An 18,258-nucleotide genomic window follows, 5' to 3' on the forward strand; every position below is an offset into this window, starting at 1 on the left:
AATTTTAAACGAATTTATATGACAAATAAAGGTTAAAAGAAAGATAAAATAAAGGTTATGTACCCGAATACGAATAATTTCAATGTTGGTCTAGACAACAGTAACACATCTGTCTGTCTAAGTTGCAAGATAACAAAATTTGCGGTTAGCATTGTCCACTTCCAGTACATTTTTGCATTATTCCCTGCTGCTGAAATTTAGGCTTGACTATTAACTTTACTGTAAAGGTCTCATGCACTATAACCTATTTTATCAGCACATCTGCAAGTTTCGAAACGATTAGACATTTCCGTCTAGACATCTGTTCTTCTGTAAAAAGTTCTTGTATTGATTGTTTTTTTCATTTTTCCAAATTGTCGAAAGTGTATCTATAAATCGCTCTCTCTTATCGCATATATAGTTGATCATTCATTCATTCAAATTAGGAATTTTTCTACGCGTGTTATTACGCTATTTTTGCGACACTCTTGTTTCGTCAAAACTTGCTCCGAACCCAAAACAGCATCCATAGCGTGATAATACGTATTTGCATTGTTATTATCGAACCACACCACCCAACAATATTTCGCCATTATCATTTTAACAATTAGTAATTGTGCTCCGGATATGCTATTCTTGTATTTTATTTTTCTTCATACTGATAATTGAAACAATCATCACATCACTTTTGATGACAAAGTGAGTTTAATTTCGCAAAATTAATATATATTTATATATATATATATAAAGAGACGTCTGCTTACTTGAGTCATTTTTTGCTTCACATTTTGTACAGTTTGTTTCAGGTAACCAGTAAATGCAACCGCAAAAAACTATTCCAGAAAAAGAAGAAACATCAGTTTTAAAGAAAGAAGAAAGTCCTCCGCATTTGTCTTCAATTTTCGATGGTATGTCAAATGTCTCAGATGCGGTTAATTATGTGGGTTTTTCTTATAAATTATTAGCTTTAATTTAATTTCTCATGAAAAATTTTAATTTTAACCTTTCAGTGTTTTTAATAAAAATTGCTAGTCAAAAATTTTGTATAGCACTGCGGTTTCTTATCAGTGTAAAACCATATTGATTCGGAAATGCTGTCAAACGGCGACATCATTTGAAAACTCAAACTTTTAGAAATTCCCCAGTTTACCTGATTTTAAGAAAAAACTAGCTTGTATTATTATTCTCGAATTTGATAGTTATATTATCAAACTATTTGTTGGATTCTTTTTGAAATTTATAAGAGCTTTTTTGTTTTGATTACAAAAAATATTCTCAGACATAAAAAATTTGAAACAATGTATAATATATTTTCACTATTAAATTTGATTCTAAACATTTTCAAAATTTTAAATTCCGGTTTTGAAATCCGAAAATTGTTTGTTTTCGAATCATGAGTTGTCGATAAAACAATCGGTTGCAAAAATGATTGTAGTTCTTCAGTTTTTCAACTCATAAACACAAGTATAATTTCACTGTTATCAGATCGCATCTTCTTCTTCTTCTTCGCATTTTAAAGAGGAGAACACTTCCACTCGACAACCAACGAGTCTATTCGAAAATTTACAAAAACTCGCCGACATGCCGGTTAATACTGAGACTCGATTGAAACGGAAAAGACCAAATCTTGGCAATTTCACCCATGATGTTGTAAGTTGAACTGGAAACTATTGGGCTAAATTTTTGGGGAAAAGAAACATTTGCAGAGAACTTATCCAGATATTTCGCCTCCAACTCCAACGAATTCACATATTCGTTGCTGGGCACAATTTTCGATTGCACAACAGCTTCGTGAGTATTTTTTTGAAAATGTTCCATTTCAATTTAAAACACTTTGTTCAACCTATTTTTGTTGCTGACGGCTGGAAATGCTCTGCTTACAGAAACATTTTCAAAAAACCGCTCGCACTTTTTCCACACTCTATGGAAAGGTTGAGAAACTGATAGGCAAATAGTCAATTTGGCAGAGTATAGCACTTATTCTTTGTTGAATTTGTGGGTTCTAGGCCGTTACTTACACTGAATTCGCTAAAATAATATTTTCTGTTTGTGTGTTTTTTTTTCAGATGTCCGTACAATATTTTTAACTAATTTTGAATCGGCGATCAAATGCTGAAAAATATTTGATAATGTATTCTTTACAGCATGCGCAGTTCCATCTTTTCCAACTTCTCTTTTTCCATTACCCATCATGAATGATGAGCCAATGACAGATGACGAACTTGTGAAAAGTTTGTGATTAGAAAAGTAATTACTAGAAATACTAACTATTTCAGTGAAAGGGCCATCCCGACTAATTGGTTTTCTGGTTCATCTAGCTATGAATGAAAGAGCCAGGAAAGCCTTAAGATGGACTGGAAACGGTCTAGAGTTTGTTCTTGTCAATAAAGAACTGGTTGCAAAGATGTGGGGCAACCGGAAACATAACACCAAAGATATGGATTATTATAAATTGTCAAGAGCGATTCGGGAGAAATATGAGAAAAAAGATAAGGCTGACAAGAATATTAAACCAGGAAAGCTGAAAAAGGGAACACGTAAGTTGTTTTACTTATTTTATATGTTAGTCTCTGATAAATTTACAGGAACCTACTCATATGTTTTTACGGAACATGCATATCCTGATCTCATGAATCAAACAGAGAAAGATATCAATTTCATTACAAGATTTGCAGCCGACATCGGGCAAAAATATAGTGACAATAGTGATTTGAACAATGTAAATTCACCGAAATCGCCAAGTCCACAAAATAGTGATTAACTAGTTTTTGGAGTTCAACAAATATTTTGTAATTATTGTCATAGAATCGAAGCACTGTTCTTTTTTGTCAATGTCTTTATTCATTTTTCTTATTTAAAAAATCTTATGTTCTCTTTTCTTGTTTCTCGTTTCTTTGTTTCTCTGTTTCAAGTTCAAATCTTTTCCATTCTACTTCCTTTGTAAATTTGTGAGTTTATTCGCAACATCATTTTTAAAATTCATGAGTCATTATGATAAGATGACGATGTTATTGTAACGAGTATAAATTCTCCACATGTCTACGCTTTTCATTTGTTCTTCCAAATTGTTTGCGTTTCTGTTATCAGTTAGTGTAAAACACTGGTTTTACAACCGGCCACTCATTGCATTGAAATTTACTACTACAAAATATGTTATCTCATGCGACTGTTGGAGCACGGCTGAATAGACGAAAGAGGCCAATTCTGAGAAATTTAATATCCGGGAATGTGGGTTAATATATTTAGAAGTTTAAATTAGAACCAACAGTGAATTCTATAAAAAAAGTTCTTTCAGGAAAATTACAGCTGCTCGCCAAAAACACCAGAGAACTCAATGGAGCAAGTTTGGTCAAGATGTGCAAACTTCGAGTTGATACGTTAGTGATTAGTACTTAAACTTGGATACATTTTATGGTTGCAATTAAAGAAATGTGATATTTATTTCAAGTTTCAGCATCTCCTGAGGCTCTACCAAGTTACTTCTTGCTGCACAATTTTGGAGAAGCTGAAGATCCTGAAAATGATTTATTGACCGATCAGGAACTTTTAAAACGTATTTATTTTATTTTTTCTATGCATTTATCAAAATTTCAGTGAATGGACCAAACCGATTAATTGCATTTCTTGCCGATCTTGCGATGAATGAGAAAGCTGGCCGAGCTCTACACTGGACTGGAAATGGCTTGGAGTTTGTTATTGTGAATACCAAGCTGGTTTCAAAATTATGGGGAAATCGAAAGCGTAATACAAAAGATATGAATTATTCGAAGCTGTCGAGAGCCATGAGGGACAAGTACAAGAGTGCAACAAGCGGAGGGCAATTGGAGAAAAGGCCAGGTAATAATTTAATAAGCTGATAGTGGAGCAGGAAATAATCTGATTAAATATAGTCTCCATTAATAGTTTGCAATTTCATTTTAAAGTATAGCAAAATAGTATGCAGTAATATGCACTCTATTGATTGTTATTTGACAAAAAATTCATCTGTTGTCTGGTAAAACTTGAGCAATGCTCATTTTTATATTCTTTTATATTGACTCTTTGTATGCGTTCACATTATATTAAGTCAAAAAAAAAAATTAATTCTCACGATTCCCAAACGCACAGCAATTAAATATAAGACAATTAGATGCTTCAGTACTGATAGAGACTGCGAGATTATTATTTCGTAAACTATGCAGCGCACAATACTGATAAAGTAAGTTACCACTGTATTTTGTTTTTTTTTCAGGACTTCACACCTACGCCTTCACTATACAAGCTTACAATGCTCTCAAAAATCACACAGGAAAAAATATTGAAGATCTCACAATGTTTGCAAAAAATGTTGGCAGAAAACGTCGGGAGGTTTTGACTGGATAGACTTTTTTTCTAAAATGTATATAATGTGTATAGTCTCCATGTATAGTTTGTAGTTTCATTTCACAATGTACTAGAAAAATAAATATAAAATCAAATTTGCTGATGTTTGGTGTCTGTACAATTGTACCTCCTGGTACATCATTGTTTTGACTTTTCCTCACTTTTATATTATATAATTGTAATAAATTATTCACCAATGTCCAATACGTTCATTTCTGTCTGCTCCTTTTGTCTATCGGCTTATTTTTGTAGCTTCTTTTCAAAAGAATGCGGCGCTGAGTCAGTTGAAGTCATTTGTGGTGGTATTTATGGTTGAAAAACAAAAAAACCAGTCGCTTACACAATTTCTTATCTATTTTAACACCGCAAACTAGCTGACAAACATGTATGATCGGAGTTGGTTTGAATTTTATGTTTCAAAATGTCATTTGAGGAGAAGCTGTAAGTAATAGTGTAACAATAATGCAAACACAAACTTTTTGTTTAGCATATGAGTGGTTATGGTCGTTTGTGTTTAGATTGTTAATGAATCCAGAGGCATGTTCAATTGTTACTTTTATAGGTTAGAGTAACTAGAGTTTCGAAATACAATTTCATAAAAATTCCAGGGGATGGACTAAGATTCAGAATAATTGACATAAAAGCTCTTGCTTTTTTATACTACTATCCAAATGACCGAGACATTTTCACAGACCAGGTATAATGAATGACAATTCTTATCAGTAATTATTGTGGTTTAGGAAGTGGTGAATATTTTCAAAAGAGCGCTTTGTCGGAGTCAGGCGATTTGCAACTGCTGGGCATTGCGTAAACTACAAACCACAAAAATCAATTTTAATTCTTATTTACATTCAGAAAATGACGTGTATGATTTCACTACTCTTCGAGACAATGAAATGATGAACTATACAGGGATGGACATGGAACAGCTTCAAAATTATGCATACTGTGTTAGTCCGCAGACCAAATTGTACAATGACTTTTCAGATAGCGAAACTCTTATTCAGTTATAATATTTTTAAGTCTGTAATAATACTATTTATCGATGAAATTTGAATAAACTTTTTACAATATTTCTTCAATAAAACTCCATGCTCACTAGAGAATATTGTTAATAGGGAAATTGCTAGGAAGACAAAACAAACTTTAAATGACAGATGAGGTCTTTGGCTACAAAAATCATTTTTTGGAATCTGCCAAACTCTGCCCCAAAGCGGAAATTTTCGGCCTTAAAAATTAGTGTTTTTTTTTGCTCAAAATGCCGTTTTTCGTGTGTAGAAGTGGCTACATAAAAGTTTGACACTGCAGCCGACGTTCGAATGGTGATCATTAGTCAACTGATCATTAGTCTGCCCAGCTATATCCAGGTATACCGAGGTATATCCAGCTATACCCAGGCATATCCAGCTATGCCCAGGTATAACCAGCCTAAATTCATATACCGTCCTAACTTTTTGAAATTCATATACCGTTCTAACTTTTTGAAATTCATATACCGTTCTAACTTTTTGAAATTCATATACCGTTCTAACTTTTTGAACAGACGAAAAAATAGGTTGACAGACGAAAAAATAGATTAACAGACGAAAAATAGATTGACAGACGAAAAAATAGATTGACAGACGAAAAAATAGGTTGACAGACGAAAAAATAGGTTGACAGACGAAAAAATAGATTGACAGACGAAAAAATAGATAAAAATAGATTTAAAAAAAATAATTGTTTTTCGCATTTTTCAGTTTAACTTTTCTGGTGTCTATATTATTTTTGGTATTTCTTGTACCAAACATATTTTAGTGGGACATTCACCTTTACATTCTTAAAAATGCCTACTTTACAATTGTCTTTTTTATGAACAGCTTATTTTTTATACCCGTAACTTTCAAATTGAATCAACATATTTCGAATGCATTTTTAGGAACGAGTTTCGCTACTTTTTTGCTGTCTGTTCAACATTCCTTCCATGTTTAAATGCGGTTATCTTCAAAGAAAAGGAAGGAGAACAAAACATAGAAAAAGGATGTGAAATCCCGAGTTACTTCACCAGCAGTGCACAATAGAGCAAGAAAAAAAACCAACGTCTTCGTTTGGTTACGAAGCGACTTGTCTCACTTTTCCAGAAGGCTCTTTTTTGCCATCTTTCTCTAGTTTCTCGAACAGAAAACACAATGGAAGCAGATCTCTTGTCAGCTCAGTTTTCTGCTATTTCTTCCTTTTTTGCTCATCCTTTGAGCATTTTTTATTGTGGGCAATGTTTATTGTTAGTTTTTCAATGATCTCAAAGTTACCATTTTATTTCTATTTTTAGTGTTTTAGTTTTTTTAATGCGTTTTTTAAACTATTAAACTAATATTTTTTAAATATCGAACTTCTTATTTTTGTAAGTTTGCATTTTTCAGCAAGGCTTTCAAAATTAATCTACTTGGTTTGAATGTGTGATCATATTTCATAGTAAAACACTTGGAATGAGCGTTAGATTTTTTTAAATTGTCAGTAAAAATGCTTGTATATTGACTGTAAATGAGACAATTTTTTAAAAAAATGTTTCGGAGTTCTACTACATATGATTTCCCAGTCGACAGAACCCAACGTTTAAAGTTAATACACAGCTCCACGATTGAGTTGGAAAAATTGGAAATATGAAATTTTGGTGTTTTGTGAACTCTTCAACTATTTTATAGAAATGAGGAATTTCTACTGTCGACGTTTCAAAAAAATTTCTGCGACTAAATTTTTTAAAAGTGGAGACAAACCTACTCAGACATGTGCTTTTCGAGAAATGACAAATTAACATGAGTATATAAATAGTTGGCTAGTGTTTGTCAAACTGAAGAGCCCTCTCCTCTCCACGGTCGTTTTCTCACAGAGCACCCTCAATCTGATGAGTGTGAAAGAGAATCGAAGAGGCGCCAGGTGAAAGACGTCCAGCCCCACACACACACAACCCCACTCGGCTGTGCACCAGCTCATAGCCACCAATTTCGTGTGAATCTCGCAGTCTTCGTTTCAAAAATCTTCCCGCGTCTCGATTTTTTTCTTTCCGCATTCCCCAAAAAGACGTCAACTAAACTCTCATATTACGCCACATCGAATAAAAAATATTCTGATCATATTCCCTTAAAATGTCATCAAGAAAGTAAGTTTGTGAAATGAAATTTTTTTAACAGAAGTATTTTTTTTAACCACAACTTGTTCAGAAACAAGACCATGTTAGTGTAACATTTCCTTTTCCTTTGGGGCCAATTTTAAATTTTCCCAACATTTCCTTTTTGGAACATTTGACTTTAAAGGAGGAGTAACGGTTCTGTGTGGTTTCAAATCAACGGAAATGTTTTATGGTGATTACACATTAAAAAACGTAATTTTTGAATATAAAAACACTTTTGACGCACTTTTGAGAAGTTTCATTACAAAATTTGTTACTTTCAGCACATTTCGGTCCTAAACGTCCGAAACACCCCTAAGCCGTTACTCCTTCTTTAAAAAGAAACTAAATTCAATATTCAAAAGATCAATATATTTTTTCTTCTTATTTTTTTCTCACATTTTCATTGGATGAATGTGAAAACCCATAAATTTGAAGGGTGAAAAAGATAAATTGGTTTTGTGTGGGATATCTCTCTTGAAATCCATTTTTCTCTTCTTCTTCTATCCCAAACTATTTTATGTGATTTCAAAAGGAATTCCAAAAGCGAAATTCGTGTGTTTTTTTTCAGAGTTTCCCGTGCTCACTACGACGAGGACGAACTCGCGTCGGCTGCAAACATGAGTCTCGTTGCTGAAGGACATTTCAGGTTGGGCAATTGAAAATTGAAAGTGCAATTTGGCTCTAGAACATTCAAAAAACCATGCAAATTTACTTCATAACGATTGCCCCAGCTATAAAGCAAAATATCTATAACCCACTACAATTTTCCACAAATTCAAGCACAATTCATTTCAATTTCCATGGCAACTGTGTATCTTATTGAACCCTCTTTTACGATTTCCGTAACCAGGAGAGACAACACAAAGTGTCCCCTTTTCTCTCTTTCATTCAGTTTTAAGCCCTGATGTTTTTTCTCTTTTCCAGAATAAATTTCGAACAAAAATCCCGTCTGGGAAAGTGTTAAAACCCTGATGTAGAAGATGAACACTCTGTAGTTTTTTGTTTTATTCAGAATACTGTTCTGTTTATGAATTTTGAACTAAAAAAACCAGTTCAGAGTTTAACGGATATAGATTTCAGTTGAAATTTGAGATGTTGCTCATTTTAGTACCAACTTCATGACGTTTTTTGGTAGTCTATCAAATTTCTATAAAAAAAGAAATGTTCAAGTTTGCTGGAAAAATAAGAAAAGGTGAAACAACAAATAAGCAGTTTTAACTATTTAGGTATGTCTAATGAATAAAAATTCTCACTAGCTTTCAATAACATATTCACTACTTTTAAGAGAAAATTTAGCAAAATTTTAGATTTCTAGTCACTAATTTTGCAAATGAGTGACCCAGTTTTGGCATTTTGACGTTTTCCGACTATTTTAGTTAGTTTTTTTTTTTTAAATCTTATTTGATATTATATTTTTATAATATGAATTTGACTAAAACTAATCATAAGACCAAGAAACTGCACCTCTTCGTGCAACTTCTACAAGTTTTGGTTTGCGGTTTCCGTGAACTTTTTGAGTATCTTCCGCAAAATCTTCTCTCTAATTTTCTATATCATCATGTAATTCTCATCTGTCATGCACCCATCGTTGGGCCTTTTTTATGTGCAAAAGAGGAGGAGGAGGACAATCTTGTACTGGCTTTCTAGAATATGCAATAAATGCACATAAAAGCTGAGGTTCTGCCTGCTTCTTCCAAACGATGCTCTCTTTGATGTGCCCGTTTAAGTTTTTTTTGCAGTCTAGAAATGTCAAATTCGATTATTTTTGTGTAGGAGGTTCGATTGTAGTCAGCTTTCGGTTACACGTGTATTTTTTTGAAACTGAACAATAAAGCAGGAAGCCAACGTGTTACTTTTTCAATTATTTATCAAAATTTTTTAATTCGTTGGTCAATTTTTAATAACGCTCAAAGTTTGCGCTTAATTTATACCCGTTTACACGTACAAAAATGATGTGAAACTCTTAAAATCTGGATTTTTGAAAAACTTGTCATTGCGCCGAAACTTTGGCCGAAAGTTTTCATAAATATAAATAGTGTTTGTTTACGATATTTGGTAGTGTGAAACGATTGTGAGTCTATGTATTCAGAAAAATCTAAAACGACACTACCTCGATTTTAAGCCGTTTTTTTAATGAGAAAATGTCGTTCGAAAAAGTTATTCAGATACCAGCCGCTGACCGCATCTCCACAACTACATAATATCAAAATTTCAAAATAATCTGGGAGGGGTTTCAATGTTTTTGCGTATTTTCATACAACTTTCTACAGCTTGGAAAAACTTGAAGTTATCATTTCTAAATGCTTAAAAAGAATTAAATGTTCCGGAACAGCTACAATATCCTGACAATGTTCCACACTTACCAAACCCAATTCGTTTAAAAAAGTTCAAAACTCAATTTTTAGTAACTCCTACAGTAGCCTTACATTACGACTACAGTATAGAAATGCGCTTTATACAATGCAACTAATATTTTTCAGAGGCATGAAGGAGCTTCTCTCCACCATGGATCTTGACACGGATGCCAACACCATCCCTGAGTTGAAAGAGAGAGCTCACATGCTATGCGCAAGATTCCTTGGCGGAGCATGGAAAACTGTTCCATTGGAGCATTTGAGAATCAGTCGCATCAAGTGAGTTCATGATCCTAAAGCCTATTAAAATTATTGAACAAATTAAGGGGTGGAATGAGCAACATGTTATTCTTATGCCGACTTTCGGAAGTCTATCCACCAATTCGTAACGAACCAAACAAGGTTCTGCTTCGTGTCTACTTCAATCCAGAGACTGAGAGTCATCTCGTTGCGGAATCTGTCATTTTCACTCTGCTCTCTGAGCGTCATTTGGGTCCCAAGCTTTATGGAATTTTCAGTGGTGGACGTCTAGAAGAGTATATACCTGTGAGTCTAAGCCTTTCTGATGTATAAACGGAACATTGGACTTCAGTCTCGCCCACTCTCTTGCCATGAAATTTCATTAGCACACATGTCTACAAAAATTGCAAAGCGCGTTGCGAAGGTTCATCAATTGGAAGTACCAATTTGGAAAGAACCCGATTATCTGTGTGAAGCTCTGCAGAGGTTAGTAATTTATATTTGATTTTTTTGAACAAAATTCGAATTTCAGGTGGCTGAAACAACTAACTGGAACTGTCGATGCGGAACATCGTTTCGACCTTCCTGAAGAGTGTGGAGTTTCCAGTGTCAATTGTCTAGACTTAGCAAGGGAGTTGGAGTTTCTGAGAGCTCATATCTCACTGAGCAAAAGCCCTGTAACATTTTGTCACAATGACTTACAAGAAGGCAATATTTTACTTCCAAAAGCTTCTTCCGGTAACATTCGTATGCCTTCGCTATCGGATGAGACTCAAGCGTTGGGTAACAGCTTATCAGCATTCAACCCAGCTGATCCTCGTCTTGTGCTCATTGATTTTGAGTATGCTAGCTACAACTACAGGTTATTCATGGCGATTTGAAATTTTAAAAAAATTTGTTTTCAGAGCATTCGATTTTGCCAATCACTTCATCGAATGGACTATTGACTACGACATTGACGAAGCTCCATTCTACAAAATTCAAACCGAGAACTTCCCCGAAAATGATCAAGTAAGTTTTAAAATAATTTTGTTAAATAAACAACTACTGTAACTTACAGTTTTACAAGCAAGAATGGGTTTCAATAGATCTGCAGCGCTACAAAAGTAGTAGAGATTAATTTTCGAATCACCCAGAAATTACAAAAAAAAAGTGATTTTGAGTGTGTTTAGAGAAGAATTAGAGATCATTTAGGTTTCGGCTGAAATATATTAAAACTGACTTAAGCATTTCTCAATACAGTTTGCAATTTAGCCAAACTTACTTTGTCACAGTCACCGAAATTAGTTTTCATTTAATTAGCCTCCTATTTGCCGTTTTTCAAAACCCCATTTGTAGGCAAAAGGTATACAAAATTCTGTGAGCATCTTATGATTTTCTCCCCAAATTCCCACAAATAATTTTCGCTCTAGACACAAATTAGTGAAAAATTAGTGAACAGCTCTATTTACTCCATTTTCAGATGCTCGAATTCTTCTTGAACTATCTTCGCGAACAAGGCAATACCAGAGAAAACGAACTCTACAAGAAATCCGAAGATCTTGTCCAAGAAACTCTTCCGTTTGTTCCAGTCTCTCATTTCTTTTGGGGTGTGTGGGGACTGTTGCAAGTCGAACTTTCCCCAGTTGGATTCGGATTTGCGGTGAGAAAATGATAAAATAAAGTAGTTTTAACAAAACCTATTATAGGACTACGGGAGAGATCGTCTGTCGCTGTACTTCAAACATAAACAACTTCTCAAAAACCTTGCAAGTCATCAATAAGATCTTCTTTTAATCTCAATTTTTAATTAAACACAGCTGCTTTAATTGAACATGCTAGTTTTTCTACGCAATCTCCCACCATTGTTCCTACAAGTAGTTTGATGGGTGTAGTTAAATAAAAATGTTTATTGGCAATTGGTTTGACTGGGAGATGATAGATACCCGTGAGATAACAAACTCGATGATAAATTCACAAAACAGGATACAAAATTTAAAGTTTGTATTTTTCACGTCCATAAATCTCGTTGCTGATGAAGCTAGAAAACTTTTCATCTTTCAACTTTTGAGCTCCATCCTTTCCATTTTCAAGAAAAGCGAGAGAAAGTTCGATGGCAGCTTGCATGCACAATGATGGTTCCGTTCGGCCCTGCAATTAAATTTTAACGTTTTAATTTTAATTTTTTTTAGAACGGTTAGTGGAAGCGACACTTATGATGTCAAAAAGAACAAGTATAACATAGTAAAACTATTCAATAATGTTTTTGAAAAATGTTTATCGACTGTGAAAAGGTAGCAATAACTGTGTTTTTGTCAGTTTTTGAAATAAAAAAGGTTTTTTTTTTTAAATTTAAAAACATTTTTATTTTGAATCAAAAAGTGGTGAACCCTGACTTTACGCCACTTTCCGAAATATCTAAAGCACTGTCACATGTTCAAACTCTTACAATGTTGAAACATTAAAACATTAATATTTTAAACACAATTAGAAGATACAACTGAAAAAATAGTTTTTTGATCGACGACTTAAAAAAAAGAAGAACACTAAGATTTCATCATTTTTGCCTAAGAATAAAAAATACTTCCAACACTTTTAAACATTTTAGCAATGTGGGAGAGTCTATTTTTATAAAAATATCTACCTGAACTCCAAATTTCTTTGCGAGCCACGATGGGAAAATGAATGGAAAATCGGAGAAGCATTGATGCACCGCACCATTCAAAGTCAACGCAAGATTCCCATCATTGTGTGAGATGATTTTTTTCATAACGTCCAAATTCTCATTCCACTGCCAATCTCCAACATTCAAAAACAGCGTTGGCTGCTTCGCTTGCTCTTGTTGAGTTGAGTCCAGTGGGTACATCCAGCCATCGAAAACAATTGCTTTCTGAAAATAAAACAAGTTTTTGATTGACATCAGACACATTCATTCTAACTTGGAAGTCCGTTGTGTAGGCGGATGATGCCAAAGATGTTGCGCCGCCAAATGAATGTCCAATGACAGAAGCGGATGACATGACCAACTTATTCTTGAATTGTGCCCAGTTGTAATCATTTCCAATCAAAACTTTCTCGGGGACAGTTCCCAGGTTAAGTTGTTCCAACACATTGAGAGCCTTGACACATTCGGTGACTCTTTTTCCAACCTAGAACATCACATTTGTTTTTAATAAATGCTAAAAATACTCTGAGGGTGACAAGACCAGCATCAAAAAACAGTCAACAAAATGACATCATATCACACAAAAACAGAAACAAAAAAGATTCAAAATTTGACAAATGTATCAATTAAGAGACCGATGAGTATATCGGAAATTTTTCAAATACCGTACTCCGTATAACATTTGTAAAAGGATTAAAAAACGATTAAGGGACGATCCGTTCTTCAAGTGCTATGCACTGCGGATCTGGGATTCAGGTACACTGCCTGGTGGTGATCCCTCTGGGCTGTAATTTAAGCCACGTCCTAGCCGGGGACTCTGGCCGATAATTCAGTCGTGGATTGCTCCACTTCCCAATAGAGGCTGGGTGAATCTAGGGGGTGAAGCCGGACTTGAACTCGTTACCTCCAGACGGCTAGCGGTAACCACTACCGACTGAGCTATCTACCCCCCCCCCCTCCTGAGTATATTGGAAATTTTTCAATCACCGTACTCCGTATAACATTTGTAACTTTAAATAATTATAGTTACACTTTCACACTTACCTGTTGATTCCTAATCTTGAATTCATTTTTTTCATTCTTCTCGATCAGTTTGATCTTGATCGGCTGTTCCACCAACTCTCCATTTTTCTCCGTCAATTGGTAGGTCCAACATGCGGAATGATCCCTGCAAGAAAAAGCAACATGATCACATCTTCCCCCAGATTTTCCCCACTTATGTTCGACAGCTGCGACAACGTAGCCGTGAGAGGCCAACGACGTGCAGTACGTGGAGTAGAACGTGCGCGAACCACCGAGACCATGGGAGAACACGACAATCGGCCATTTGTCACATTTTGTTGACATCTGAGCATTCTCAATACAATCTTCCCTGGAAAAAATAAAGATGGCATACATCTAAAGGGCAGGATAATATTTCTGACGTACCTTTTTTCTCCAACAACGGTTGATGTAATAACATTCATTTTCTGAGAAGATTGGCCTAAATATTCACCAAGTCCGTGTGCATATTGAGGTTTAGGAAGCCATAATGGATATGAAGAGATGTCGGCGGCCTATAACAAAAATTTGCGGATTTTTTTGATTATATGAAAAATAAATTATTCAAAAAATCTATGAAATAATATCACATATATTGAATTGTTAGCACCAATAAGGTTCCGTATTTTCTTTATTAATATTGAATGTAACACGAATTTTCAGAAGGTTTCCTAGGTGAAGCGCTTATTGATAACTGCATTTTCTGTTCAAACTTTCATAAAAAATTATACTAATAAAATTTTTAAACAAAAAAACCTAGTTCTCAAAACGTTAATTTCAAAAAATTCACGCAGTTTTTGATCAAAATTGTATCACAAACAAAATAATCAACTAATCTTTAAATGTTATACTGTAAAAACAGTTATTCTGACATTACAACCGCATCTTATATTTGAGCATTCTCGAAACTAACTTGAGAATCCGTCGGAAAATAAAGTCTCATAAACAATCCACGATCTCCGAGAACTGTTCCATCGATCATTAAATCCTTGCACCCGACTTGAAACTGACCCGACACCTGGCGTGTTAGAACTTGTGGCGACGAGATATAGCTACCCATTGTATATCTGAAAGTACAAACTATGAAACTATAAAACTATAAAACACAAAAACTATACAAACTATAAAAATAACTAAAATTAGTTTGAGATTCACGAATAAAATTATTCAAAACATTTCTGAAAAAATTTTTACAAAAGTAAAGCAACAGAGAATTCAAAGTAAAAAGGAATTCTTCTCGTCGTCCTTCACTTTGAACCTAAAAAAAATGGAGGGTTCTAAAGGCAATTCTGCTGGAGGAGACAAAAAATGGAAGAAAAATGACGTAGAAAAATTGGAAAAATTACGGCGGTTAGACACCAACCGATGAAAAATTGCCGAAAATTTCCATTCTCCGTTCTTTTTTTTTTCCTTTTCGTATTCGAGGGGACATTTCTGGATTCTTGGATGGGATAATGGATGAGCCAATTTTAAAGTGTGGCTAAAGAAAAACTAGCCGTAAACAAAAAATAGTATACTCAACAACTATCTACCTTTTTCTGCGCTTGTCTCTTCCTCTCTCAAAGACAACAAAACTGGGGGGGGGGGGGGGCAAAAATCTTGAGGGAGGAAATGTAAAAAGAAGAGGGGGCACACTGCCGGACAAATAGGGGAAGAATGTCAACGAAAAACATGACAGAAAACGGGGGACCCCACTATCGGAAAGCAGAAGAGCAGCCAATCAAATTGCAGAAACATAGATACATACGGGAACATTTTGGAGAAAAGTTCGACGAAAAAAGAATTGAAACTTGCACCAGAATTGAAGAAATTGAAACGAAAAGAAATAAGAGAAAGAAACAAAAAGGTTTCTGTTTCTTTCGTAACAGTTTGAGCGAACAATTGGTGTGTGCAGCCTGAGAGAGGGAAGGTGGGAGGACGGTGGGAGAAAGGGTAAAAGTGTTGTTGGGGGAGACGATGAAGATGATCATAGTACGGCCACTGTTTTGTCTACAGCGTAGTGGTTGAACCTTGCCCTATCATACTTTGTCATGTTATTTATATGAAACGTTATAAAATGTTTCATAATTGTTCAAACCGTCAGCTGAAAGGCACACACTGTTTTTTCAGAGTGAGTCTCACACAAAATTTCAGTCAAAATGGTGCAAAAATGTACAGATGTGTTTGTTTTATGTAAAAAGTGAAGTTTATAAAAATTAAAGCTCTAAAGTGCACCGAAAAAGCGAGAAATAAAACATTTAGCACCTATTGTAACGGTTCCGCGTACGAACGATATTTTAAGTCATATTTCGACTTCCAAATGAATTTTTAAATTTACAAAATGTCCAAAAAACGGGCTACAGAGCAGCTAGAATAAATTTGAAATGGTAATATTTTAGGCCGCTTTTTTTTTGAGCGAAAACAGCATTGGAATCCTCAAAAGTCTGCAAAAATGCAGTATACTTACGGACCACTCAAGGTCTAAAAAAAGCACTGAAAAACCAGGCTAGCAGAAAAAAATTAAAAAAAATTGCGTTGAGGGAAAAAGGTAATTCACAAGAAAACATCGAAATAGGCTCCGACATGCTTTATGTTCATTGAGTATCGGATTATTGATCTCATCACTTGGTGAGCATAATTTCAAGGAAAACGGATCTAAACTCAGCATAAATAAATAAAAACATTTCTGTGAAATTATAAACTAGACAATTCTGAAAACATTGATCTAAAATGAACTGTTTTCCACAACTATGACCAAGACAGATGTGGTTAATTTTATTTGAGAAAATTTTTCAAAAAAGTGCTAGTATATGGAAACGTAGGAGGAATCTTCTTCAAAACAGAAGCTGAGACTAATTAGAAACAGACGGAAACGAGTGTAGAAACAAAAATGCAATATATCTGATGAGACAAACGACCAGAGAGAAGGCTCAAGGTCTCACAAAAACTTCTGGATTTTTTCCTGCACATTCTGAAACCAGACATGCTGGAGTAGAAGCCAGATTTCTAACGCTGTAAGAAAAAGTGGCGACAGCGATAGGAGATTGCACGCATTATTGGTTTTGGGACGCGGATTTCTGCGAAACGCTTGGATGCGCACGGCTCATTTGCTAAATGAGATAATAGTGTGCTTCGTAGACATTGGAGCAGTTGAATGAAGTCACTTAGTACTAATCCAGTTGCTGAACAAGTGTTCGCTGAGATTTTGAACAACGATTGAAAGTATTTTGATATTTATTGTGCGGCATATTTATGATAACTTTGAAATTGAAGTTCTATACTAAAAGTTAATTAATTTGAAAATTAATTAAAGAAAAATCAATTCAGGTTTTTTTAAAAGACATTTTTGAGAAGTCTCATTGTAAAATTTGGTTTTTATTGGAAAAATAAAAAGTGTTCTAGTCCACCCTTAAACTTCAATTTGAAAAAAAGAAAAGTTCAAACCTCGAATTAACCATTGTACTTTCATCACGTGTTATAATTTTGTGCACTACTGCGTGAGCACGAAAAAAAAGGTTCTCATTTATCCTTGGTCATTTATTAGTCTATTAAGATGCTAAATTTGACGATGAATAGATAATCAAAATTGAACAGAATTTGAACTTTGAAAAAAAAAGTTGTTACATAGTAAGAAAAGCTTACAATGTTGGTACACCCCGGCATTTTACAACTGGCATACGATTATTGATTTAACATTAATTTAAATTTTTATTGCAAAAAGATTTTTGTAATTTTGTAAATTTCGCAAATTACGTTTTAATCAGACATTAAAAAAATAAGAACAGTCGATTGATATAACCGGATAACACCAAAATGTCAAAATTATAATCAGCGAGCGGGAATCTAAGATTGACTCATTCCGTTCAAACTTTTTTTTGCAAAATGGAGAAAATCAGTTATAAAAATCAGAAAAAATCAGAAAAAAAAAGAATTTTTTTGCAGTTATATTGAGTCTGTTTTCTGACATGTCAGGTAAAATACCACACGATACACCACGTTCAAATTCAGGTTGTCGATTAGGAACTTAGATTTTTGATCGGTACTTGTTTTCACACATCTAGTGCTTACTAAACTATATTTTCAAACGTTTTCCTAACAATATTAGATGAAAAGAGTTTCATAATAAACTCGGATTGAATAATACACTTGACACGTTTTTTTCAAAATGATACGTGCCTAATTCCCACTTGATGTCAACGTGGGTCTGAGCAACAAATATGCACGAAAGATGGAGAGGGTGAAAAGCGGCGGACAGAATGAATTTAGAAGTGCCGGGTGCAAACGTTGAATCTCACCTCTCGCAATCCACTTCCAATGAGTGCTTTTTGATTCGTCCATAAGTTTGTAAAGAAATAAGCGGCGAGGAATACGATGACGACGTGAATCGGAGCACACACACACACACTCACACACACACAAAGTGCTCCCTCCTTCGATGGGGTCCTTCTTTTCTTCTCCGTGCCTGCGTCGCGCCTCTGTTTATGGCCGTGTTTCATTTTTTATTCATCTGG

At 34.5% G+C, this 18,258-nt stretch overlaps 5 protein-coding genes and 5 non-coding genes across 12 annotated transcripts; 7 read left to right on the forward strand and 3 right to left on the reverse strand.

Annotated features, from left to right (window-relative positions):
• Positions 1–1,464: 1,464 nt before the first annotated feature.
• On the forward strand, positions 1,465–3,009 carry ets-9 (ETS domain-containing protein). Its single transcript, NM_001383557.2, has 5 exons — positions 1,465–1,629; positions 1,686–1,770; positions 2,124–2,210; positions 2,256–2,516; positions 2,565–3,009. Exons 1-5 carry the CDS (start codon positions 1,561–1,563, stop codon positions 2,738–2,740), a joined length of 678 nt encoding a protein of 225 aa, NP_001371009.1. The 5' UTR covers positions 1,465–1,560; the 3' UTR covers positions 2,741–3,009.
• Positions 3,010–3,039: 30 nt separating this feature from the next.
• C52B9.19 (ETS domain-containing protein) lies at positions 3,040–4,542 on the forward strand. Its single transcript, NM_001383558.1, has 5 exons — positions 3,040–3,207; positions 3,275–3,356; positions 3,434–3,532; positions 3,574–3,816; positions 4,211–4,542. Exons 1-5 carry the CDS (start codon positions 3,130–3,132, stop codon positions 4,339–4,341), a joined length of 633 nt encoding a protein of 210 aa, NP_001371008.1. The 5' UTR covers positions 3,040–3,129; the 3' UTR covers positions 4,342–4,542.
• A 131-nt stretch (positions 4,543–4,673) lies between these two features.
• Positions 4,674–5,407, forward strand: ets-10 (ETS class transcription factor). The gene is made up of 5 exons (NM_171667.6): positions 4,674–4,782; positions 4,829–4,903; positions 4,950–5,038; positions 5,082–5,148; positions 5,197–5,407. Exons 1-5 carry the CDS (start codon positions 4,725–4,727, stop codon positions 5,352–5,354), a joined length of 447 nt encoding a protein of 148 aa, NP_741767.1. The 5' UTR covers positions 4,674–4,724; the 3' UTR covers positions 5,355–5,407.
• 21ur-13027 lies at positions 5,068–5,088 on the forward strand. Its single transcript, NR_070848.1, has one exon.
• Positions 5,408–7,327: 1,920 nt separating the features above from the next.
• Positions 7,328–11,981, forward strand: cka-2 (Choline kinase A2). Of its 2 annotated transcripts, NM_001029309.6 has the most exons (9): positions 7,328–7,477; positions 8,058–8,135; positions 9,970–10,122; positions 10,170–10,389; positions 10,436–10,569; positions 10,616–10,945; positions 10,989–11,094; positions 11,546–11,725; positions 11,772–11,979. In NM_001029309.6, the coding sequence occupies exons 1-9, from the start codon at positions 7,464–7,466 to the stop codon at positions 11,844–11,846; spliced, it is 1,290 nt and encodes a 429-aa protein (NP_001024480.1). In that variant the 5' UTR covers positions 7,328–7,463; the 3' UTR covers positions 11,847–11,979. The 2 variants fall into 2 exon arrangements, with proteins under 2 accessions (NP_001024480.1, NP_001024481.1); NM_001029310.7 differs by lacking the exon at positions 7,328–7,477 and having other exon boundaries at positions 11,772–11,981.
• paf-2 (Platelet-activating factor acetylhydrolase homolog 2) lies at positions 11,960–18,224 on the reverse strand (the record flags this gene model as incomplete). 2 transcript variants are annotated; one of them, NM_171668.11, is made up of 8 exons in its annotated part: positions 11,960–12,213; positions 12,707–12,952; positions 13,002–13,211; positions 13,772–13,895; positions 13,944–14,099; positions 14,156–14,283; positions 14,682–14,835; positions 18,043–18,224. In NM_171668.11, the coding sequence occupies 7 exons, from the start codon at positions 14,826–14,828 to the stop codon at positions 12,058–12,060; spliced, it is 1,167 nt and encodes a 388-aa protein (NP_741768.1). In that variant the 3' UTR covers positions 11,960–12,057. The 2 variants fall into 2 exon arrangements, with proteins under 2 accessions (NP_741768.1, NP_001379717.1); NM_001392759.1 differs by lacking the exons at positions 11,960–12,213; positions 12,707–12,952; positions 13,002–13,211; positions 18,043–18,224 and having other exon boundaries at positions 13,678–13,895; positions 14,682–14,828.
• Positions 15,121–15,255, forward strand: C52B9.17. The gene has a single exon (NR_070849.1). It is a non-coding gene; the product is annotated as an Unclassified non-coding RNA C52B9.17 (non-coding RNA).
• C52B9.15 lies at positions 15,227–15,437 on the reverse strand. The gene has a single exon (NR_070850.1). It is a non-coding gene; the product is annotated as an Unclassified non-coding RNA C52B9.15 (non-coding RNA).
• Positions 16,789–16,875, forward strand: C52B9.14. Its single transcript, NR_070851.1, has one exon. It is a non-coding gene; the product is annotated as an Unclassified non-coding RNA C52B9.14 (non-coding RNA).
• Positions 16,789–16,875, reverse strand: C52B9.13. The gene has a single exon (NR_070852.1). It is a non-coding gene; the product is annotated as an Unclassified non-coding RNA C52B9.13 (non-coding RNA).
• Positions 18,225–18,258: the final 34 nt, after the last annotated feature.

This window comes from Caenorhabditis elegans, chromosome X (genome assembly GCF_000002985.6).
Source record: "Caenorhabditis elegans chromosome X".
Lineage (NCBI taxonomy): Eukaryota > Metazoa > Nematoda > Chromadorea > Rhabditida > Rhabditidae > Caenorhabditis > Caenorhabditis elegans.